General features: G+C 45.1%; 1 protein-coding gene across 1 annotated transcript in view; it reads left to right on the forward strand.

Annotated features, from left to right (window-relative positions):
* Window positions 1-24,452, forward strand: part of Rad51b (RAD51 paralog B) — a 539,444-nt gene extending 514,992 nt beyond the window's left edge. Inside the window, exons 10-11 of the mRNA XM_059279928.1 lie at window positions 13,486-13,564; window positions 24,017-24,452. Of these exons, the coding sequence (XP_059135911.1) occupies window positions 13,486-13,564; window positions 24,017-24,033 (96 nt within the window). The 3' untranslated portion in view covers window positions 24,034-24,452. The remainder of the gene's footprint in view (window positions 1-13,485; window positions 13,565-24,016) is intronic.
* Window positions 24,453-25,737: the final 1,285 nt, after the last annotated feature.

A 25,737-nucleotide genomic window follows, 5' to 3' on the forward strand; every position in this document is an offset into this window, starting at 1 on the left:
TATTACAAGAAAAGGAATACTGTAGCTTCATTTCAGAAATAGCTCTGTTTCATCTAGCCAAGCCCTTCCACCTTGGGACATTGATAAAAGTATATTAGGCTTTTATCAATGACTCTATAGCAAGTGTTCTGACCCAACTTGAACTGAACAGGTCTTTATAATGACTGTTTCAAGGGCCTCCTAGTTGGGACCACCTTAACTGAGCCTCTCTCATACAATAGGTTTTGAAAGGGGAGATGAGGCTAAGGGGTACCGCTCAATGGTAAACTGCTTGCCCTGTTGTTGTTTGTTTTTGCTCTTTGGGGGTGTGTGTGTGTGCCCCCCCCAGCTCCCAAATAAATCACACACAGAGGTTATTCTTAATTTTAAATGTCCAGCCTTAGCTTTGGCTTGTTTCTAGCCAACTTTCCTTAACTTTAACTTGTCCTGTCTACCTTTTGCCTCCAGGCTTTTCCCATTCTCTTACTTCTGTAAATCTTACTCTTACTCCATGGCTTGCTGTGTAGCTGGGTGGCTGGCCCCTGGAGTCCTCCTCCTTCTCTGGCTCCTTCTTTTACCTCCCAGATTTCTCCTTCTGTTTGTCCTCTCTACCTGCCAGCCCCACCTATCTTTTCTCCTGCCTCACTATTGGCCGTTCAGTTCTTTATTAGACCATCATATGTGTTAGACAGGCACAGTAACACAGCTTCACAGAGTTAAACAAATGCAACATAAACAAAAGTAACACACCTTAAAATAATATTCTACAACATTGCACAGAATGTTCATGGTCCAAAATTACACTCACAGTAACACACACACACACACACACACACACACACACACACACACACGTACACACACACAATAAAGCAGGGATAACTCAGGAAACTACAGATGACCAAAGAAATCCAAACTCAGAACAATGATGTCCTTAAAGCCTGTCCCCACCCCTGACCCCTACTCCCATCTGTCTCGAGGCTCAGGCTCAAACTCCCTTATCTTGTGCTAATAAAAGAGATCCAACAGTTGAGCCTCAAGAAGACTGAGCTGTCCCAGCTCCTTGTTGCTCTTGTTACCCTTCCGTTGTCTTCTTAGGAGTACTGACTGGTTCCCCAGAGACCTGTCTGCCTGCCTGGACCTAGGAATCTGAGGTGTCAATAGAGTCCTTTTATCCCACAAATCCCTCCCCCTCCTATTAGGGAGGCTGCCTGAGCAGCAAAGGAAATCCCTGCAGACTCTTGTCTTGTGTAGAATTTTGTCCTGTGCTCATTAGGCAGACCTCTGATTTGCTTCTAAAACATGATTCATTGGTTGGGAAAGAGGAAAAAATGGAGTTATTTAAGATAGAGGTTCTAGGGAACGAAGCAGGGTTTTGTTTTTTTGCTTTTTTGTTTTTTTTACCTCTTGGGAACAAAGCAGGGTTTCTCATCCTGTTGGCCTCCTCTCCTAGGCCAAGCCCCAGGTTGCTATGCTATATGCCATTCCAAGAGGCAAGTGCCTACCTGGAAAGATCCTACCAAGGGATTATGGACTGAGGCTGACCTCAGAAAAACATTCTCTGCCCTCAAGGTCTTTCAAAGATTGAACTGTCTGGGCTAGCCCTCACTCCAGGGAGCTCAAGTAAGAGACGTACATACCCATGCTATGCCACTGGCTTCTTTAGTTTAGACATGAAGTTTTTCCTCACAGATTTGCTGAGAAGGGGCTGGTTTGCTTTGTTCTCCCAGCTCTCTATCTTGAACATGTACTATTTATGTAAGTGCAAAGACCTAAAGCTGTTTCCATAAGACGAGGAGTCATATAGTCCTGTAGTGTCATCGAGTCAACATTAAACATAGAAACGGTTATAAAATTTTGATCTTTAGAAGGTCCCTAACATGGGACACAATAGGAGGACTTTAACCCCTCCTACTCCTCCTTTGGGAGCCGAATGACAAACTGCAGAACCCCACAAAAGACCCTTCTGCACATCCCAGCCCATAGTCATCTTGTTTTTTTTATTTATTTACTTATTTATTTTTGGTTTTTCAAGACAGGGTTTCTCTGTATAGCCCTAGCTGTCCTGAAACTCACTTTGTAAACCAGCCTAGCCTTCAGACTCAGAGATCTGCGTGCCTTAAAGGTGTGTGCCACCATTGTCTGGCCTATTTACTGCTCAAGGCTTCATGTTCCACGTAAGGGAAGCTACTAACTGACTCAAGAGAACATATTCTGCTAGTGGTTCGTGTGAATTAACTAGGTGGGATGCCTCTTTGTACAGCTGAAATCCAAATGTAGTATTCTAATGCAAAGTGCTAACATTAGAGTCATTGGTGGGGGTGGGGGTGTTTGATACCTCCTAGCACCCCTAAAGTCAGAGTTTATAAGTGGCTGGTGGGCTCTATGAGTAAATGTCCTAGGCATGGAGAGCCAGCCAGTCCTTCCCCTCTGTTATCAGTAGACTTGTTTAACCAATGCCAATTTCCTCATTAGTAAAAAAGCATAATAATACTTACCTGTTGAGGTTGATATGAGGATTACATGCCCTAGTCCTTGGACACACAGGAAGAGAGCTTAATGAATTAACATTAGGGCTCATCACTGATTATCCAGACTCTGCCAAGAGTTATGGTGCTCGGAGTAAGCTGCCAGATGGCAATCTGGTGGTTTGCCAGTGTGCTAAATTCCATACATATCCAGTCAGGTGCTGTGGACCCCTTCTGAGTTCTTTCTAAGGCCTTCTCATGCAGATCCCCCCTTTCTTGAATTATTTTAGCATGGGGGTCTAGTTCTGTGGGCTAAAGGTACTGAGTTTCCAAGAATACTTCATGAATGAGTCACCCTGTGTTTGGATATAGTATGAGATTTGGACACAATCTCATTCAAAATATAAAAGTCTAAACAGATAGGTTTCTGATTATGCTGACTACATGGGAATAAAGTTGCAGCTCTCCTCCATCTTATAGAGAAAGAATGGGCTCTCTCTCTCTCTCTCTCTCCCTCCTTTCTTCCCTCTGAAATCTGTTATTCCCTTCTTGTCCTTTGACCTTTTCTCAGCTAGAGGAGGGCTTTAGGGAAATAATAAGGATGCTGTGGTACTAGGTATTGATCTCAAGAAGGGGCATGTGGACTCCTTACATTGGCGCTCCGCCCATCGCAGCACGACCAGGCATGTGGTACATTACACAAGCCAGTCCCCCTTGACTAGCTGTTTCTGGATGCGTCCAGCCCGTATTTCAGCCTCTTTACACAGAAACATGTTGCCTTCCTTGACTCAACTCCTGTGAGACTAAAGGAAGTCCCATGTGGCCCCAAGAATGATGTAACAGGGATGTGTGCTTCAGAATTCAAGACACGCCCTCTGAGTTCCTGGCATCTTTTTACCGTAATAATCACACAACCACAGCTTTCCTCTGTGACCCTTGACGCCGGAACTGCCTCGCCTTGGCCGTGTTTTCTAGCAAGCCCGGACTGGAGAATCCAGCTCTGCTTCCTGTGGAGGATCTGGGAGGGCAGGCCTGCCTAACTGCGTGTCCAGAGTGCTCCATGGGCTGGTGCTCCCGTTTTTTGTGGTGTCTTGTTTATTTGGTCCACTTTATTCACCTTCTGTAAGGTAGAGAAATCTTGGCCATTGAAGCTGTCCCCTACAAAAACAAAGTCCAGTCCCCCACTTCAGATAGTAATGAAATAGTTCATACTCACTTGTAAGTTGAAAGTGGTTGTACTTTCAACCTATTTGTGTCTTGATTCTAAAGAGTGATTCCTATAGACAAACACAAAAACATTAGAAGTACAAAGATTAAAAATTATATACTATACTAAAAATTTTTAAGAGAGGAAAAAAAACATGTGAATATCACAGAAAATAAACTTTAAGCCCCCCCCCCAAAAAAAGCAAAAACAAAAACAAAAACCACATATACACACACAAAACTACTACCAGAAACAAAAGTGGACATGTTGATGTTGTAATGTAATAGAGAGACAGGGTCTCTCTATATAGCACAGGCTAGCCTCAAATTCATGAACCTTCTGTTTATTAAAGGCATGAACCATCACACAAAAAAGGGGAAGTAGACACAGGGTTCTACCCCTAACCAAGAAGTTATTTGCAATTGATACCGGGGGGGGGGGGGGGGGGGGGGGGAATCAGTTTTCTTCAGTGGAGCATCATGTGATATGTCAGCCAACTCCAGAACAAGCCCCATGGCCAAGTGTGATTGGCTAACACAAAATTTATGGTTTTGTTTGTTTTGTGTGTTTTTGTTTTTTTTTTTTTTTTGAAGGAGAAACAACATAAAATTCAATGGGTAGGGAGATGGGGAGGATCTGGGAGGAGCTGAGGGAAGAGGAAAACAATCAAAATATAGTGTATGAAAAAAATTAATTAAAAAAGTTCTCTCCATCAGGAATACTTAGCTATTATTAATATATATATATGCCTCTAAAAACTAAGCCCCAAAATAATATGTGAAACAAAAACAAATTGGAAGCGAGAACTCTATTGCTAATTCAACAGTAATTAGGAGACTTACATATCCCCTTTTCAATTATAGAGAGATCAGTTAAGCAGAATTTCAGCAAAGAAACAAAAGGTTTGAAGAATACTGTGAACTTAGCAAATGCTCAGCAGGTGTCTGTAGGTCACTTCCTGAGGCAGTAGCAGATACACTTCCCTCTAGGGTATGAATGGGGCACTCTCTGGCATAAACTGTATATGGGAGTATAAAATGAGTCTCAGAACATTTAAAAGAACTGAAATCATACAAATTTCTCCAATTACAATGGAATGAAATTAGTAACCAATAACAGGTAGAAATTAAGAAAATTCTGAAATGCTTACACAGTTTAAAACACATAGAAACATACTCCAAAATAACCAACAGACCAAAGAATAAGTCACAATGGAAATTTGAAAATTGAGAAAATGGAAACAATGTATAATATACCAAAGCTTATGTGATATAGTTGAAGTGGCATTCAAAGGGAAATCTATTAAAAATAACTTTATTGCATGTAAAGTATATCTCAATAAAACATGCTACTATTGAAAGATTAATAAGCCACAGCTTTACTGATTGAGTTTGTATATTATCACATGTGTATAGTCACTGCATTCTCTCTAATTCTATTATATTTGGGAAAATCCACGAATGCTTTCAAGTCAATAATGTACACTTAGAAAAGCCCAACATGGCTGATAAGATGTATGGACAAATCTTAACTTAAAATTCCTTTTATGCATGTGAAAGTATTTAGGCAAAAATGAGCTAATGTTTGCAATTTACTTTGAAATGTAGCATATGCAGATGAGTTGATAGGTGACTATGGAGTAACCAAAGCAAAGATAATAAACGTTAATTACAAAGCAAGATGATTGCTTTATAGGTGCTCATTACAAAAGTTCTTAATTTTGTTGTGTACTTGAAGTTTTGAATAATGAAATACTGAGGAAAAAGCAGTGAGTTGAAAAATCTCACTCTGGTCCCATCCTATAATTTACTGAGTGTCTCACTGACCTGAGGAAACTATTTTCCTTAAGGAACATGTTCTCTTCTAGATAGTTCTTCCAGAATCCAGTATGTTGAAAGGAAACACTTTGGAGAGAGCCACTAGAGAGGTGCTATCACAGAACATCATAGTATTCTGTGACAGAATATGATATTACAGCCTCAAGTGCAAATCTGCTCAGGTGTTCTTCCTAGAACCTAACATTACATTTCATGGGGATTTAGACCAGTTTACTTCCTGTTACCGAATGCCTATGGAAGAAGAGAAGCTGGCCAACTAGAAATAAACTGAGAAGTTCACGCTTGCTGAGAAACATTCCATTTTCCACCCTGTTTCCGGCACTGTATGACTCTACGCCTGGGCACCTCTGCTCTGGAAAGACAACTCAAGATGCAGTAAACTCATTCCTTGTTCGCCTCTCATGGCTGCCACGTTGGTGCTGAGGCTTCTGTGTTCCATGGAGAGTGATCTTCCTACGGATGAAGCAGAGTCTAATCAGAGTAAGATCCAGATACACACAGCAGCTGCCCCCACTGCCTTTCCTGTAGTTCCTTCAACACAATGACAGGGAATTCCTACGAGGATCTCTGGGTATGCTTCAAACCCCCACATCTTACAGCCTCCTTCAGTCACAGACCTTCCTGTCTGAAGCATTTCCGGCCCTCCTGTCCCTTAGCTCGGAGTACTTAGCTCAACCTGGGGAAGGGTCAAGACTCGGAGTTTTCAAAAGACTCTTGGGTTATTTGATGTAAGGCTAAGCAGCTCCCTTCCTGGGCTTCCAAGCATTTGAAGAAGACTTGTTCTATGTCTTCAACAAGGAGGAAAAGTCCTGGCGTGCAGGATTATTGTCACAGCTACTTGGCGGAGCTAGAAGAAAGGTTTGTTGAACTTAGCAAGGGGTTTTATTAGCCCAGACTCCAGAAGAAATGAGATAATAGGGTCCACGTTGAAAGACAGCGTCTGTCCGCGGGTTTCTCCCAAGCTTCTTAGTAGGACCATGCATACAAATGTAAGGATCAGATGTGTCCAACAAGCACACCACAGCTCAAGTCATCAACAACCACAGAGTCTTGCTGATCAGCGGAAAGAGTGAGAAAATTAAAAAGCTCGCAGGACAGGAAAACGTGGGTGGGTACAAGGTGTTCCTGCTGAGCTGGCTCTCAGCTGCTCCTACCACTGTTTCCCCAGCTGAACACACTACCCTGTCATCCTACAACAGAGAGCAGATATCCAGCCTAGCCAACCACCTGCCCCTGCTGGAGGAGAATGCTCTGCGTACACATTAACTCGGCCAACCCCTTTTCACTCTGGCCTTCACCCTCCACCATTGTGAGCTCTGGGGTGTGGGTGGGAAGAGGAAGAAAAGAGAAAAGAGGAAGTGTTCATCACCAGGGTTAAAAGAAGCCTTCCTGGCATGGGAGTTGGGGAAGAGAAAGTAGAAGAGCCGGTGCCAGCCTGCCTCTGTGCGTGGCTGCCTATTCAAACTTGCTTTCCTAGGCCACAAAGACAAGACTCACTGTTTCCTGAGGCTGGGCTGTATTGCAGGAACTGATGGAGCCTGCCAGGACCAGATCTCTCCAAAAGCAGCCTCCAGAATAGCCTGTACCCAACACTCCAAGGTCCTGCTCCCCATTGTCTGCCCTGACCAACCATGGAGGAGGGCCAGGCTGACCTGCTCCAGATGCTGGTACACCTGTATCACAGTAGAGGACACAGGCGTTATTCCTGGAAGGTGTCATCATCCTGGAGAAGGCCTCCTGTGCCCAGCACTTTCTGTTCTATGGCTCCTTTTCCAATTTTGAGCCTCGTAGGAGTCAGATCAGGCCAGGAAAAACATATGATGCTATAGCAAGCTGGAACCAATGGCTTGACTTTGGGTCCTGCCCAAGCTGAGTCTCTTGGCAGGAATTGATGAGGTAAGCCTGCTTTTTTTCTAAGTCCCCTAACTGGGGGAGAAACTAAATAGAGACAAGTCAGTGAAGCTCTGGTAGGTCACCACTTTGTACATTTATTCATTCACTCTTTTGCTTCAGAGGACTTGTTTTATATCTAGAGCATACTAGAAGATGTGGGAGCCCGAAAGCAGCTGATCATGACCATGGCTGCCATCAAATACTGGAGATTTGGTGCCTGTGATCACAGTCTGCAACAGTCATGAGCAATGGTTCAGCGGTTCTTCCAGAGGAACCAGATTTAGTTCCCGTTACCCACAGGGAAGCTCACAACTCCAGTCCCAGGGACTTCACCACCCTCTTCTGGGCTCTGCAGGCACCACACACACCGTGGTACACAGACACACATATAGGCAAAACACCTGTACACATGAAATACAATAACCTTTCAATTATTTATTTAAAGGACAGTGGGGGTTGAAAAGTTGGGACATTCAAAGATGAAAGGCAGAAGGAAGAATGCCAGTGTGGAAGCCATGAACAACTGAGACCACTGCACGGATCCCCTACCAGTCCCCCAACCCCACCCCACCCCACACACACACACTTTTTTTTTCTGTCTTGAATCATGCAAAAACCTGACTACAGGGAGGGAATGCCCTTACTTACTATTATGTATTTTACCTCGGCTGGTATTTCACTGCCAGAGAAGTAGGTTGGTTGTATGTACCTAACTGGGGGTTACCATTGGGCATTGCAGGTGTACTTGGGACCCTCAAAGGCAGAGCCCACTTCATATGCTGCATGCAGGACTGCATGTGATCACACTTTTTCACAAAGGATTGAGGGTTTTATTAGTTTCCAGGCCTCCCTGCAGGCGTACGTGTTGGAGAAGACACCACAACACTTGATGACAGCCCACATGCACACGCTAGAGCACTCCAAACACAGGAGAGGGCAGGATCTCTGAAACAGAACAGCCCGACTCAACAATTGTAAAGCTGTGGGCTTCAGAGGAGAGTTTCTGCTGAGAAGATGGCCCAGTAAGTAAAGTACTTGCTATGGAAATACGACTGCCTAAGCTCAGTTCCCTAGAATCTCTGTAGAAAGTCCAGTTCTCAGAGGCAGCCTTCAGAGACAGGAGCATCCTAGGGGCTCGATGACCAGCCAGTTGAGCCAAAATGGTGAGCCCCGGATTCCCTTAGAGACACTGTCAAAAAATAGGGTTGAGAGCAATCGTGGAAGACATCCAAAGTCCGTATCAGGTACACACACACACACACACACACACACACACAGGAGCTAGCTTACGATTTGAATGGCCAAAGGAGCAAAGGTATGGGTTATTGGATCATTTTTTTTAAAAGAGAGGAATCTTTGCATATTTACAAAGACGTACAGCGTGCATCACTATCTTTCCTGACATCTAGGACATGAAAAAGTGATTTTATATTTCCCCTCCCTACTATGTGTGAAACATATGTATGTGTGAAAACTCAGAAGTAACGTGGGCCTTCACCTCAGCCTCCGACCTTCATGACTGCATCTCAGAGCTCCTGATCATGAATTGCTTTGGACGTTTAACCGCCTGTGTTTTTTCCCGTTTGTCAGTTCACCTTTTGGGTCTTGGCCTCTATCCATACACACTGCACTCATTAAGTGTGTATTCTGCCGACACAACCTCCCATTGTCGATGCTGAGCTTACAACCTGAGAGCACACTAGGTTTTTCAGGAACATCTCACAACTGATTCATTTCACTACCGTTCCTAGTCCATTTTCTGAGTGCCAGATCTCATCTCTCCTACTCTGTAACCCATAACCGGTGCTCTGTTCCCCAAAAGAAGACCTGATGTTTTATTTCAATGAAATTTTATCCTACAAAATGTGTAGGATTCTCTGGTTACCTCTTAATATGTAAGTCTTTCGCCTTTTACTAAAAGATATGTAGGATTTGTCTCAACATTTTACCCAAATTGAGATTCCTTTAGATACCGTAGTTGTCTGGTCTGATGTCTAAACTGTCTACCTTTGTCTTTTGTTACCTCCCATCACTCAGCATCCCATCTAGTTGCTACACATGTTCAGTTACATGATCCTCAGCCCATGTGAGTGCTCTTGCACTGAAAGCCGACCATGTCCCTGATCACAAGTCATCTCTGCTCTTTGCTGGGTTTCCCTTCATAGCATACATAACCGCCTGGCAGACCGCATCCCCTCATTGTATCCCCGTTGGCCTCCTTTAGGGTAGAAGATGTGTTAAGGCAGTAGTTTTTGTCACTTTCTTCCCTGCTGGCTCCATGTTTGGGAAAGGGTGTGGTTGAATCCAGCAACATCCTCACCTGTCTCAGTAAAAATGTTGAACCTGACAGGGCCAAGGCTCGGTTCATTACCACTTGCTAGAGGTTGCTAAGGATCATGGGACCACTTACAAATGCACTTAATGCTGTCACCATCCAGCCTAACTCATCCTCACTTTATCCAGTGGGGTATCAAGAAACCTGATCACTTTTTTTTTTTTTGCTACAATTAGATAATTTCATGTTGGAGATAGCCCTCTCATCAATCAGTCTGAAAGTTCCCTTTTCCCTCTCCCCAAAAGGAAATGGGCTCCATCTGACCTGTGTTATCTCACTGCCTCTTGCTAACTGCACTCAGATTATCTTTGTGATGTCTCATCTGAAATTCTGCTCCAAGACAGCGTTTTAACCAGTGGCCTGTCCAAACCCTGTGACTGCCTGCGAGAAAGTCCTTCTAGACACACTGTACCCTCAGCTCAGGCTGGGGACCTTGTTCCTAAGGTAACAGATATGGCGTTGAGTGAGAAAGCTTAGGTTCAAAGGCAATGCTTCATCAAGTATTAGAACATTATTTTCTACTTCTCAACTTCTGTAGTTCATGAAAATGATAATATAATGTGCAAAATATGATAGTATTTATTGTTATTTGATCTTATCCTTTGGGCTTTGCATCTAGTTGCTACACATAGGCCATAAAGATCCTAGTTTACAGTGTTGTTTATTTTCTTTAATTTAGTATAGGTCCATCTCATTCTCATCCCAAACTTACCCCAGTGGCCTCCTAACTGGCTGCAGGCCTCTCACCTCATACTCTCCCAGTTTAGACTCTTTAGTGAGAGCACTCATGCATGATTAGTGGGAGCCTGTGACGATCCATCCCGACTTCTCAGTCCCCTTTCAGATCTACCAAGTCAGAATCCACAGGACCTGCAAGTGATTACATTCAAGTCTGAAACACATTCTCCTCTCTTATGCCATGCCACTCCCCACTGAAGGAGCGTTCTTACACTTCACATGAACCATCCCCAAACTAATGAACCACCTTAACTTTCAGACGAGATGCTTTTGACGTCATTGGTTCTAAGAATGATGAGCAAGTGTGTCAAATAACTTTAGAGCAGCTACAAAAATTATCAAGCTCCAGTTAGAGACTCCCTTCTAATGAAAGCGAAGTGTATTGTTTCTCGGTGGTGAGAGGGCATTTGGGAAGCATGTGTGGTGGGCTGAGTTCCTCTTACTCATTTTATGCTTACTCTGTGTTGGATACAGTGACAAGCATTTTTCTTATTTAATTCTCACCATAATCTTTTTAGAGAGGTTTTTTTTTTTTTTAATCTTTATTTATATGAGAAAAACTAAGATTCAAAACACTCCAGCCGTCTAGAATCACAACACTGGTCCAGACTGTAGTGTAAATAACAAATGCATCTGCAATACAGAAGTGAAGACAAGTGGTCTGTCCTAAGAAGCCAGGGGCCTGAGTGGGAGGCACGGATACTCTCTCAGATGCCTAGTTTCTCCTCACACATGGCGTCATCGTCCCCAATGTCCTCGTGGTTGGGACGTGTTCCTGCCCTTGGGAAGCAGGAAGGGAGAAGAAGGGCATTTGATTTCTTATGAAAACACAATCCAAAGTCTTACCTGTCATTTCTGCTTACATCCTGTCAATCAAAGCTTGTGCACATGGCCACATTTAGTTGCAAAAAAGGCAAAGAAATGTAGGAACTTGGAAGTTACTTACTAGAAAGAAAAATGGGAATTACTAATAAGAGAAACCAGTAGGTTTTGCCCAGGTACCTAACTGAAGGATCAGGTTCAAACCCTGTCACCAAAACTTGTAATCTTTGTATATAATTGACTGTTGGTAGATGTTGAATTGAGATAGATTGAGAGATATGTGTAAGCTTTTCTATGGTTTGGAATCATTTATTCCTTTTCTTTGCTTCCTTGACCACCAAAGTGATTCTGTGACAAATTGCCACAATTTTTAATGAAGTTATTTTTACTTATAAAACAGGACATATATCTCTGTTGAGCAGAAATATTATAATAAAATAATCTACCAATTATTTTCTAGACTTTTTAATGAAACTTTATTTTTTACATTTAGGGGTGTGTGTGTGTGTGTGTGTGTGTGTGTGTGTGTGTGTGTGTGTGCATGTACATGCTGGGGCATACATGTGAAGGTCAGATGAAGATTTGATTCTTCGTAATTCTTTTAAGAGTTGATTCTTTCATTTTTACCATCTGGGTCTTGAGGATCAAACTCAGACTGTTACAGGCTTGACAGTAACTGCCTTACCCAGTGATCCCTCTTGCCATTCTGAAATTGTTATTTTATTCCAAATAAATACATGCTGATTATTTTGTGTTTCACATAACTAGTTCATGTACCCACTGATAAGCACTTGAGACATATATACATATATACGTGTGTATATGCATGTAGATACATATGTATATATGTGTGTATATGCATGTAGCACTTGAAATATATATATATATATATATATATATATATATATATATATATATATATATATATATATCCTCCCAGATACATACATATATGTGTATATAGGCATGCATGCATATTCTGCAAAATGATTTTATACAAATCATTTTTACCAAATAATCACTTTCTTTATAAGAGACATTTGTCTTAGGAGAATGTCATTATTCCAAATACTTCTGGAATTTCATTTCTGCAGGAGTACAGGTCAACTCATGTGCAATAATGCTTCATAACAACACCACCAAACATTCAGAGGCATGCAGCAATATTTAACTCTCACACATGTGGGTCCCCTGCGGTGGCCTGGGTGGCTAGCTCTGTCCCAGGCATCTCTGACTCTCCTGGGATAGCTGACTAGCTTGAACCTGTTTTCCTCTGGCTATGGCAGGAGGAGAAGAGAACAGATGGAAATATTTGAGGCCTAGACTGGGAACTGGCATAAGCCAAAACACACCATGTAGCCAAACCCACAGTCAAAATCCAACAGAAAGAGCCCGAGAAGGCTTTCAGTGGGAGAAAATAGAGTCACGAGATAAAGGGTAGAAGCACACTCGGTAAGGAATCCAGGCCAGGGCCAATCAACAGCTTACCATGGCTTTGCCTTAGCAAGTTGTTTTGAATGTTTGCCATGTTAGTAACTATTTGACCATGTCACAAAAAATAATCTTATTTCTGGAAGAATTTGTTCAAGAATATAGTATTTAGTGCCGTGGTTCTCAGCCTCCCTAATGCTGGGACCCTTTAACACAGTTCCTTCATGTTGTGGGGACCCCCACAGAACTATTTTGTTGCTACTTCATCACTGTACTTTTGCTGCTGTTATGACTCATAATGTAAATATCTGTGTTGTCCGATGGTCTTACGTGACCCCTGTGAAAGGGTCGTTCAATCCCCGAAGGGGTCGCTACCCACAGGTTGAGAACCACTGGCTTAATGGCATAGTGGTTGGGATAAATGTCTTTCCTAGTTGACCACTCTGAGATGATTAAGATTCATTCAAACATTTGGTTCTAAAACAAATCTTTGTTGTTATTATTGCTTTTTTGAGACAAAAATCTCTCCTCATAGCCCTGACAGTCCCAGAACTTAACTATGTAGACCATGTTGGCCTCAAACACATAGAGCTCTGCCTATCTCTGCCTCCTGAGAGATGGGATTAAAGGTGTGTACCGTCGTGCCCAGCTCTCTAAACTATTTGTCATAATAAATCCAATGCATTGTAGTCATATGCTAGCCAAGGAGAAAGGAGCTAGTAGAGGCTTACACTAAACGTTTGTCTAACTCTGGAAAATATGCTTTCTGTGCAGATTCTCATTGCCAAATCCCCTCTGGCTCCCTTCACCTCCTTCGTCTACACCATCAGAGGGGAAGGCCTGGTTCTTCAAGGTAAGATCCTCCCGCTAAATGGCCACTGTGAGCATGTTCTTCTCAGCGCTGCCCTAGCCAGTGGCCAGCACTGCTTGGGTCCTTTTAGATGCTAGCTCAGGACAATTCAAAGGCCAAGGCGAATTAACCGGTGGTTTTTTTTGTTTTTAACCCTGATAAGATCAAGAGATTTGGCAAGTTGTAACAAGAATTTGACCGGAAGAAGGAAGAACAACAGGATTTAGTAGCAGAATGGAAGGGCTGGGACTGTTGTGTAGTGGATGAATGCTCACTTATATTGTTGCATTATAACAAACAAAACAAAAAGAAAAACAAACAAAAACCCCTCCAAATGGGACAACAATAACAAAAAATTAGGGCTTAATTCGTTGAGATTCTGTAGACCAAAATGAAACACTATGACCATAGATTTTATATATATACATATATATGTATATTTGCTTATGTATGTATGTATTGTGTGTTTTCATGTATGCGGTCAGGTGCCTGTACATATTGAAACCTGAAGTTGACAGGGGTCTTCCTCAATTACTGTCTGCCTTATGTCTGAGGCCGGGTCCCTTGCTGGCCTAACACGGAGTTCTCCCTTCTGGCGAGTAGGACCAGCCAGCTTGCTTCAGGGAGTCTTCTGTCCCTGCCTCCTGTGCTGTGACTGTTGGTGGGCTGCCACAACCACCAACTTTTCACGTGGGGCCTGGGGCTCCGAACTGCAGTCGTCACATTTTCCCAGCAAGCACTTGTCCTGCTGAGCTATCTCCTCAGCCCTGTAAAGATCTTGTAAGTAAGCAGATGGCCGTCACCTTTGAAGCCGGTATTTACCTTAGGCGAACGTCCAGGACACGTCTGGTTGTTGGTGAGAACTTGTCCCCACCATCTCCGCAGCAGATCCTGTGGTGTGAACTGTGAACGAGTTGTCGTCGGTGCCTGCCTGGCCAAGATCTCCCTCTTAGCCCACAACCTGCAGGGCTGTGTGTGGGATTCCTGGAACCCCACTTCCCTGTGCTGAAGTCCCAAAGATGCTTCTCCTAGTTTGGACTTTGTGACATCGTGGTCCTTGCCTTTAAAGGAGCTGGGTTCTTGTTCAAAGCAGAACACTCCCATCAGGCCACGAACTGGAACTCACTTGAGTGGAGGTTCAGTCCTAGCTTCTGGGCACCCTGGTTAGGAGAGGCTCTTGGCATTGCCAGGTCTTTCCAGAAAATAGTTAACATGCAAGGGTAAATTTAAAACGTAGGCAATTCAGCCTCTGGAGTCAGATGTCTAAAACTGCTCTATGGATTAAGGAGTGTTCAGGATGCACATTTGTCTCCACTGTAAGGCCAGAGACCCCACCCACAGGGATGCGTAGGTGAGCATCTGCCCCAGCCAGAGAACCTTTGCTATTGCTTTGCATGGGGGAATGTCTGCCCTGCAGGGTTTTATGAACTCGAGTTTTCCCCCAGGTTTGTAAAACAGGGCAGTCGCTTCGGTGTCCCCAAGGAGATCACGTCATTGCAGAGACCCAGCAGGGGCAGGATGGGGAGTTCTGGATGAGGAATAGGCTGCAGCCCCCCTTCCCGTCCCCCTCTAGAGTGTCTGCTTCTTAATGGACTCTCAAGCAGTGTGTTTGTTTCGGGCAGCTGAGCTCCCCAGCGGGAGACTCTCAGGTCCACAGAAATTTGGGGTAAGAACCACTGACCTTTGGCTCTTAGCCTTTGACTTACGCTATCCAAGTTCCTCGGTAAATATTTTTTTTACAATTGCAAATATTGTTTTCTGACAAAGAAGCAGAGATTTTAAGACCAGATTAAGCAAAGCAAACAGCAGGCCCCTTTGTTAGATGCTCTCTAAGGGTGTATAACTAATAAGCGATCAGAAAGCTGGGTTTGTATTTACCTAGTGAACAGTGTGGATTTTGAGCGCTCCATTTTTAGAGGCTGTCTTAGAAGATTAGTGGTCTAGTAAACAGAAAGTTAAGATGAAGATTTCAGAAAGTCTAAGGAAAGTTGCAAGCTAAATTCAGGAAGAAAAGAATCTGTTCTGCCCAGCTAGCTTGTACTAAAGGCCTTGCTGTGAAACATCTCTAAGCTTGTCTAAAGTGGATAACACCGAGAGTGTTTGCAGGGACAAGATCCCCTGCTTTACCTCCCTCATGTCCACTCCTAAGATCATGATTCAGACAAAGGAGAGGGGATTGTGTAGAGAAGAGTAGAAACTGGGTATACACTTGGTGGGCGGAGGTCAAAAACCAACAGTAAGGATCTCAGAAACCCAAGACCCTGAGTGAACCCACATTAAAAACAAACACACAACAACAAAACCCAGATGCACTGGCACACGCCCATAATCACAGCAATCCTATGAAGAGATGAGAGGCAGAGGCAGAGATTCTTCCCCCTCCCCCCCCCCCACAGCTGGGCTAGCCTGGTGTACATAGCATGGCAGACATAACAAGAGAGAGCCAGCCTCTCAGACACCAGATGGAGAGAAGCTGGGAAGATGGCTCAGCAGTGGACTGTGACTGCTGCCCTGGCAGAGGACCCAGGTGTGATTCCCAGCATTCGCTGGCGGCCGCAGGGGATCCACTGCCTCATCCGGTCTCTGGATGCCAGGCACACAGGTGGTACACGTACGTACATGCGGGCAAAACACTCACACACGTAAAACAGAATCTAAAAAGAAAGGGAAGAAACACGGTGGGAGAGGAGAACATGTCTCAAAAATTGTTCCCTGGCCTCCACGTGCATGCTATGTCAAGTATGTGCATGGGCGTGTGCATGCACACACAACAACAACAACAACAACAACAACAACAATAATATAATAGTAAAGCAAAGAATAACTACAGAGGAAGCTAGAAACCAGAAAAGAAAGTGTGTTACTGAAGGGGATGGACCCGGAGCAATGTGTCCAGGAAAGAGAAAAATTCAAGAAAATGTCATGATGCTAAGTCCCCAACCAATAAAAACATGCCCAGGGGAGGGCCTCCAAACCTCCCAGGCTGATTTCTAGGCTGTCATCTTGGTTCTACTCCCCCGGAAGCACTTCTCTCTCTAGGGGACCCTGCTTCCCCTGTCAGCAATGGGCCTGAACACAACCTCACAGGCCCGGCTCTCCTGCCATGTGCTCATGGGTCTTCTGGGGGGGAGGGGGAGGCGACAATAGGAGCTGTTCTCCCCAGAAAGTCAAGAGCCTCGGTTATTAGAAAGGACACTTGGTTTTCAGTTCCAGCTCTGCTGTGATTTTGAGAAAAGTCTCCGGGGCCCCGGCTTTAAGAACTGTAACCTGTGTAGCCAGCTGTGATGAAACTGATGCAGTATAACCAGCACTGAGGAAGAAAGGGAGGTAGGGAGAGAGGGGAGGAAGGGGACCGGGAAAATACCAGGTTATAACACATACATTGGATCCTTCCATGTGATGTTGAGTGTGCATATATGTACATGGTCAGCTTGTGCATGTAGATCATGGGGCCTGTGGTGTGGACTGCAGCAGGCAGCCTGGGCGATCTCTAAAGGCCTCCAGACGTCATTTCTCTGCTTCTCCTGGGAGGCCACATGCTTACCCTTTACCTCTCTCAACGGTTAGCTGTTCCCTTGAGATCACCACAGGCTGAAACACACAAGCTTGCTTCCCCCATTCTGAAAGATCTGCATAGTCCGCAGGTTTAAAGCAGAGAAGCCTTGCTCTATGTGCCATAAACCCTGGAGAAATACCACAGAGCTTTGCTGGGGGGAGGGGCTGCTCTGACAGCCAAAGTGGGCATGAAACTCCTGGTAGGACCTGCAGGGCACAGACAAGGGTGGCAGGAAGATTAGGCAGGAGGCTGGGGCAGGTCCTGGGCTCTCAAGCGAAGCTGGTGCCGGTGTAGCTTGATGTCAGTCTCTGGGAGGGCGCAGAGCGGGGCTGGAGTGGTGGGAAAGTGCAGTTAGCCCCTGGGGGCTGCCCTGGGGGTGGGGCTGTTAGTGACCGTGGGAATGGTCCCTCGGTGCCTTTTATCCTCTGCAAACCCCAAGACTCCTAATACCTGAAGCCCTCTGAGCGCACAGCAGAGGGAGGGAATGAAAGGTGAGGGCAAAATGTGATTGACCAGCTCCACGGGCCTTTCCCCTCACTGGTTCTGAGGATTAGGATGGCGAGGGCAGGCAGCACCCGGGCCTGACACCGGCCCCTCCCCTTTGTTCACTGCGATGGGAGAGACAATGAAAGGGCTGGCTGGAAAGACCAAGGGGCTGGGAGAGAGTTCTCAAGCTGCTTTTTGAAACCCTTGAAGGAGCCAGTCCTGCTATTGTTGTAGTAAAATAGAAAGCGGAACTATTCTCCTTTAAAAAAAAAAAAAGAAAAAGAAAAAGAAAAGTAAAAGAAAGAAAACCACCCTCCCCAGGCATCTTCAGGAGGCTGCTGGACTGAAGCCATTAACATGGTAATACCATCATCCTGTTTGCATCTTCTTTGTCTGCCCAGTGTTTGTCTGGGATTCTGCCTCCTCCTCGCTAGGCCCTAGACCCTGGAAATGCTTAGGCCCCAAAGAAGAGGGAGCCAAGCTCCTGGCCCCCAGCTTCCAAGCGGCCTGGCCTCTAGGAGGGGGCCAGGTGGAGTTAGAGGAAGAGTCCAGCGCTTTGTGCAACAGGAATGAGAATGTCGGGAATGGAAAGGAGCTGCGAATCTAATTTTCCTTTTCCCCTCCATGGATGCCTTGGTACCCACCAAGTGGAAAAGTTTGCAAAGGGCTGAGTGAAGCAGAGAGGTGCCAGGACTGAGAGCCAGGGAAAAGCAGCCGACTTTGGGGGTGGGGTTTAATGCAGTGGCCCCCCACCCAGAGCACCTGGCCACAAAAGGAAAGGGAGAAGTTGCAGGAAATCCCACTTGACCTGTCTCTCTGCTCATGCCTCATGTCTCAGTGAGCTCCAAATGTGCACCAAGAACAGCCGGGGGTGTTGCTGATGCTGGAGGTGGGGGTACAGGATGGGAGAAGTCATCTGGCCCTCCTGGAGCCAGCCCTGTTTTGGGGGGGCCTATGACTGGGTGAAGGAACTTCCAAGGAAGAAGCTGGCTCAGAGATTGGATGGCAAGGCACACTGTTCATGCTTGGCCTTGCATTCTCCTTTCCTCAGGAATCCAGGAAGTGGTTGGGAAAACAGAAAACCAAGTTGTTTTAAGCAGGACAGAAGACAGCTTCATTGGCCAGTAAGACAGAAGCCTGTGTGTCTTCCATTGTTTTTACAACACCAACGTCTAGCATGATATGTTGGCTCTAGGCTCTGGGCTGTCCTGTACTAGTTTAGGTTTGAAGGAGCTGAGATGGGGTGGGGAGCCTGAGAGGAGACTGAGCTACCCCAACACAAGTCCTGAGAAGGTGTTAGATACAAAACTAGCTTCAGCCATTTACTTCACAGACTCAGATGGAACCAGAAACGATGACATTGTTTCCTTGGGGAGCTGGACAGCTGTGACCCTGCTTTCTTGCTTTTAGCATCCAAAAATGCCTTGTTTGAGCACCTTTGGGAGCTCCTGGAGAATGATATTAATCTGCTCTGTGTGTTTGTCACAAACTTGGGTTACTGTCTCCAACCCCATTTTCTTAGTCCTGAGCCCTTTTGGGAGATCATACTGAAGAATTCTTTTCCCCCAGATGCTGCCATGTGGGCTCATTACCCTGCAGTTGGAATCTGTAGTCCACCTAAATGTCTCTCTCTCTTTTTTTTTTCTTTTTTTTTTTTTTTTGCCTCCTGGACTCAAAATGACACAGAAAATTCTTACTTTATTTCCATCCCAGTACAGAAGTGTCTGCATGGTAAATCCATCCCACATACCTGGCACAGCCCAGCCTTCATGTGAGACACTGGGCCAAGAGCCCTGGGATTGAGCAGAGCAGACAACACTAATTCCCCTCCCAGAGGTCATAGAGAGGGAGGCGGAGCTGGCTTGTCACTGTGTCCCTGCCCACCCCCCACCCTCCCCACTCCAGGCGCTAGTGCAGCCTGGAAAGGCTCCCCCAGGCCTCCTGGTGACCATGTCCCGTCTGCTCTGTGCTCTTCTGGCATTCGCTTTGCGTCCCCTTCCATGTCGTTCCCACCACCCACCCTCAGCTTGTCCACTTACTCTCCTCTGACGGTTAGCTTCAAGGAGCTCGTTGTCTGTCACTCAGAGGCCAGTGCCCTGCTCACTGTAGGCAAGCCCAGAAACCGTTCTCAATACGGAACAATAGAGAAGTCATAAAACGTGAATTTTACACATATGTAGTACTTAGAATTGGTTGTTTTTTGTTTTGTTTTGTTTTGTTTTGAATTCCCACTGGTTTCGTTGTTTTTTTCAATCATGGGACTGATACTTGGCAAAGCTCAAGTCTCTAAAGCTAGCCCCAAGCCAACTCCTCTAACACATCCCCACCGTTCACAGGGTCACGTCCCTCACCATGTCATACCTCCTTCCCCGCCATTCTTGACCGCTTTTCTGTCTAGGTGGGAATCCACATGGAATGTTTTCTTCCGAGGCACCTTCTAGAAGTTTCCTAAGTGCTTTCTCATACGCATTTTGCCACTTTTTTGTTATTTATCTTGTTTCTGTGGTATGTCTACACTGACACACACAACTCGTGTTCTTTCACTTCAGGGAACCATCCACTGACGCCATCCAACTCCTATTTATGGACGTTTTTTGTAAAGGTTTATTTTCATTCTATGTGCCTATGTATCTGTGTCCTGCGTGCATGCATGCCTGTGCCTGAGGTGGCCAGAAGAGTGGCAGATCCCTTGGAACTGGTTGTGAGTGACCAGATGGGTGCTAGGAACTGAACCTGGGTCCTCTGCAGCAGTAAGCACTCTTAACTGCTGACCGCTGAACCATTTCTTCAGTCTCCCCCACCCCACCCCACCCTTCTTTTTTTTTTTTTTTTAAATTTTGATTATTTAAAGCAAAGGATCTCTTTACAGATCTCTTGATAGGCAGGTATGAGGCTTCTCTAGGAATTCATGACAAGTGCAATGGTCTCCAGAGGCTGTGTGCCTCGTTTTTACTCTTTCACATCAACTTCCTCCCCGGAGAGATTTCCCAGTTTCCACTCCCTCTGGAGGAAGTGAGCCCATTTCTGTGCAGTTGAATACAACTGTGTGGGTCTTGCTGATTCTCCCGGACACTTGGTGTGCCTCTGTCAACCTTGCCTTTCGACTGCTACACAGCGAGTGTGTGCTTCTGGCATCCACTTAGGTGGTTACTGATGAGAAGTCCTCCCTGTCCCTAAAGTTAGCTGTGCACACATTTCCTGTAAGGAGCATGTGGTCTCACCCACCACTTTCCTCTTCAGGTAAGGAAACGGAGTTGTGTTCATTGCCCCCTGGGTGGGTTTGGAGCCCATTCAAAGCATCCAGCCTGGGTCTGAGGTTTAAGAAATTCATGCCTTTGGGCCCCCTCCCCTGCCATGGAACGCCCTAGAGCCATTTATTTCTCAGAATTGCTGGGCCTCTGTTGACATACTGCAAGCCAGTCCCGAATCTTGAATCTTGGTATTTTAAACTAAAAGATGCATCCGTCATACTGATACAATGATCCCTTGAGAAATTTCCTTAGGGTTACTGGGTTGGAACTTAGCTGGTGTAACTCCTAGGTAAACAGTGTGGCATAGTGCTGAGACCTCCTGCTTTCCCACAGCACTGTGGAGGAATGCACTCAGAGCTGGCCTGTTTGTCCAGGGACCCAGCCTATCGGCTTACCTCCCCATCACACCTCACATATCCCATTGTTGTCTTAGCCCAGAATGGCTCAGCATCATGTCCTCCATCCAGGCAGCAGGATTTGTGTTTGATGGGGAATCATGGTGACAGAGAAAGTGTTCCCCTTCCTTTAAGGACCATTACCCAGAAGCTACACACTTTGTTTCTGCTTACCTGATGTTAGCAAGCTATAAGTGAAATACATGACAAGAAAAGTTGAAAATGTCACTAATCTGAGTGGTCATGCACCCAAATAAATGAGGGGCTCTACTACCATTACAGAAAGGTATTTTAACAACACGTCCCCTTCAGAGGCCAGTTACAGAGATTCTGGGGGCAATAGTACAGCCCCTAGGGCTGTTACAGCCTTGAAATGCGGCATAAATATTGAATGTATTGAAAGTTCTCAGTCTCTTTCTCTTGGGTTCCAGAGACTGTAGCAGAAGAATAAGGTACACAACAGCAGTCAGTTTTTCCACCAAGGATCAACACTCAGAACTCCTGTCCCATCCCCACCCCAGTCCAGAACAGAACCTCTTGTAAGCAGGAACTTCAGTGTGTGTTCTATTAGTATGTGGGTTAGGTACGGACTAGGGTCCAAAGTCACAGACTAAGCACATTTTTTTCTCAAATTTATTTTTTCCTGCCTACACTTTTGTTTTCTGTAAACATTGAACAAAATATCAGTTGAAATAAGGTTAGAAAAGAAAAACCTTCGCCGGGCGGTGGTGATGCACACCTTTAATCCCAGCACTCAGGAGGCAGAGCGAGGCAGATCTCTGTGAGTCCGAGGCCAGCCTGGGCTACAGAGCGAGAGCCAGGACAGGCACTAAAACTACACAGAGAAACCTGTCTTGAAAAAAACAAAAAAAGAAAGAAAGAAAGAAAAACCTTTATTCTAGTACCTGGACTATAGTTAGGCTGGCTCCTCCTACAGAACCTGGAAGCCATTGGCAGAGTTAATAATTTGCATTTGTTAAAATGCCCATACCAAAAGATGTTAAATCAATCCAGGTTGTTGATTTCCTTTGAAAATCACTTCCAAAAGGATCTGGTGTTCTTTCTAGAATATGATTTAAGCTCCGTGATGGTTAGTTCAGTTCAGAACATACTAGTTGAACATCTATTGTTTACATGCTCTGGATTCAGAGGACATAAAGCAGGGAGGGGTCCCTTTTAGCTCAAAAGAAGATGTAGTTAGATAAGTTTAATCAAAAACAAACTGACACCTGTTACAGAGGTTGAAAGGGGTAAAGAGATAGATTCATTCCAGCTCAGGATGACTAGGCAAGGCGCCTGAGAACATGGGGGACTTGAACTGGATTCAGCTAGTTAATACTGACAAAAACCGCATCCCATTGTCTCTTGACAGCAGCCAATTTCTTTTGCTGTTTGAGGATAGATTTGGGGACCCTGGGGAATGCTGATTAGTTCTATCACTAAGGCTGATTAGTGACAAATGTTGAATCATGCTGACTAATGTGTTCTAAATGGATTGACTCAACAATAAAGGGAATGTTGAGAGTCAAGAGTTCAGGTCGTGAATCTCACCCATGGGATGAAATGCAAATCACTTCACATCTTTCTCTTCCTCTTTTCTTTCTTTCTTTCTGTTTTTGTTTGTTTTGTTTTCTTGGTGTTTTTTGGTTTTAGTCAATTAAACTGTGTTCATCCTGAGAATCCAGTAAGTTACCTTGACTAGTAAGTGCTTTACAAACCTCAAAGGTGACAGAAATGCTGAGCCACCACCAGCTTATGCAACCTTACTTAGCTTTTTTGTAAGCCATGCTGAATGGGACTGTCGTCCATCACGCGCTGCTCCCCAGCCACGCGAAACCTCCATTTCCCCACACATGCCATGAGAACCAACGAAGAATGAACCGTTCTCACAAAACCTGACACGTAGAGGAGCTTTTGAAAAATCTTCCATCTACCTACTGGGGCGCCTGTGCCTCTGGACAACAAATGTCACCACAAAACTAAGCGCTTGCATTACACACATAGCTCTTTCTCTCTTTTGACATTTCCCCAGCTAGACTGCTTGAGAACCTGGCCTTCCATGTCCAGATGTTTACTGAATTCTGAAGGCCCCCCAAAGGGCCCAAATTCTTTTGTTGCTCTTCAAATCATTTCCCACAGAGACTGACCAATGTCCTGAAGGAGCCCTTCAATAGAGACGATAAATGAAGGCAGATGAAGACATGACCCCCCGAGGCTTGTCCCCATCCACTCTAACAAAGGGCCTGAGGCACAACCTTGTAAGGAGTGTTTTGGTCAGCAGCGTCCCTATGAGAGGCCAAGTCTCCCCCACAGGGCTGCTTTCAATGGCCATCATCATAGTGGAAGTCCTGGGCATTTGTTAAGGGTTGTGGTGTGCTAGGTGTAGCATAAAACATCTAAATCATGGCTCCCGGCCTTTGTGAGGGTTTCCTGAGGCTACAGATGGCAGCTGGCTTTCTCAGGGGAATCTTGGGGATAACGGGAACCCAAAAAGGGGCTCCTGTGTCTTTGGGTGATCCTTTCCCAGTACAGATAGACTTCCCCTTTTATATGTGGCTCTTGGCAATCAAGCCAGAGTTGCGGGACCTTAACCCTGATGGGGCCATTTCTGGGTGTCTCAGGGGCATGCCATGGTTGGCTCTGTGGGAGGGAAATGCTGCTGCAGAAAAAAAGCTTTATTTAGGTTACTAATGGGAAGCTAGTACATTTCATGACAGCATTTTCTTTTTAACTTTCCTTTTCTTTCTCTCTCTCTTTTTCCTTTCAGGCCAAGAGAGGCCATAGGGATACTGTGACCTTTGTCTGGAGCTGATGGGGGTGTGATTTGTGAAATGAAACAAGACCAAGATGGGGGGCTGCTTGGAAAAAGGAACCGGAAGCCAACATAATGAGGATTAATTGGTTGATTGCTGTTGAGATGGTAACTGTGATTTCAGACCCGGAAGGGAAGGTGAAGATGACGAAGCCTTTGTCCAGTCTCTGATGTGGAGGGCTGGGGGCTTTACCACCATGGGATGTCAGCAGCCGGAATAAGAATTTGCACTTACATAGCACCTTTCAACCATGCACCTCAAAGCGGTTTAGCCACATTAATTAATTAAGGCCCACAATCCCCCTGGGGAGAGGAGGAGGAGGACTAACAAGATTTGTAATTACAGAAGGGAACATTTCCGAATAAAGTATTGTCCAGCAAAGAAAAAGAATAGGTGTGAAAGAATTGGGGTCTCCAAAGAGTAACTGACTCACAAAGAAAACAGTGAAACCATGGGGGAAGCTGGAGGCGGGCATGGATGTGGGGGTCTGCTCTTGTGTCAGAGGGAGGCCGAGGCCCTCAGAACTCACTGACAGGCTCGAATCTAACTTCGAAGCCGAGCGGGCATGGTATTAGTATTGTCTGGAAGGTCATTATAACTATTGTAAGCATACATTCACGTTCCACTGGGATAGTGTGGGTAGCCTTGCAGAACAAAGAGCGAGATTCTCGCGGTATTTAATAAAGGATGAAGTGATTTCTTTGGAGTTGAAGCCCAAAGCTGGACCACTCAATTAGCAAATAAATCAACTGGTGATCCATGGGATAATTCCGTTCTTTGCCTTGGATGCCTGGCCCACCAGTTCCCACTGCCCTGAGGCTCTGAGGCAAAGTATCAGATTGAGCTGTTTCAGTGCAATGTTTGGGGGCTGAAGCCCCTTCAGAGTCAGGTATTGAATCTTCTTAGGGCTAGTAAAATGGCTCGTTGGGTAAGGATACTTGCCACTAGTCTGATGACCTAGGTTTGATCCCTAGATCCACATGTCAGAAGAAAAGAACCAGCTCCCCAGAGTTGTCCTCTGACCTCTACACATACACGTTGCACACACCAAAGAACAGGAGAGGAAGAGGAAGGCGAAAGAAAGAAAGAATAAATATAAAGTTGTTTTATTTTTATTGAGATATGGTCTCACTATGCAGCCCTGGCTGGCCTGGAACTTGCTATACAGACCAGACTAGTCTTGAACTCTACTTCCTAATTACTGGGATTCAAGACACACACCACCATGCCCAACTATAAAGTTATTTTTTAACAACAATCTTTCCAACCCCTGGCAACCTATCATCAAAATTATTGGTGACCCAGAGCTTTAGAATCACTGCCTGCTCCCCCTTCAGAGATTGTAAATGTCATAGGAGGTAGAATAAGCATCATACCTCATTCCCTGCCTCCTGTTGGTACCCAATAGAGTGCTATGCCAAAAGGAAGGGGAGAGGATGAGAGGCAGGCTCTGCTAACGACTTCGTAATTATTGAGTATAGACCAATATAAAGCGATGGAGCCTATGCCCCCCTCAGTAAACGAATCATGAGAAAACTCATTCTAATAACTATACTACAAAACAGAACGAAGTCTCCTGGTCGATGACGGTGAGGCCCCATGCTGCAGGGGACAGGGAAGGACATCTTGCTGGGCTAGAAGCGTGTTCCGGAGGAGCCAGCAGGCATGCCGGGCA

This window comes from Peromyscus eremicus, chromosome 14 (assembly GCF_949786415.1).
Source record: "Peromyscus eremicus chromosome 14, PerEre_H2_v1, whole genome shotgun sequence".
Taxonomy (NCBI): Eukaryota; Metazoa; Chordata; class Mammalia; order Rodentia; family Cricetidae; genus Peromyscus; species Peromyscus eremicus.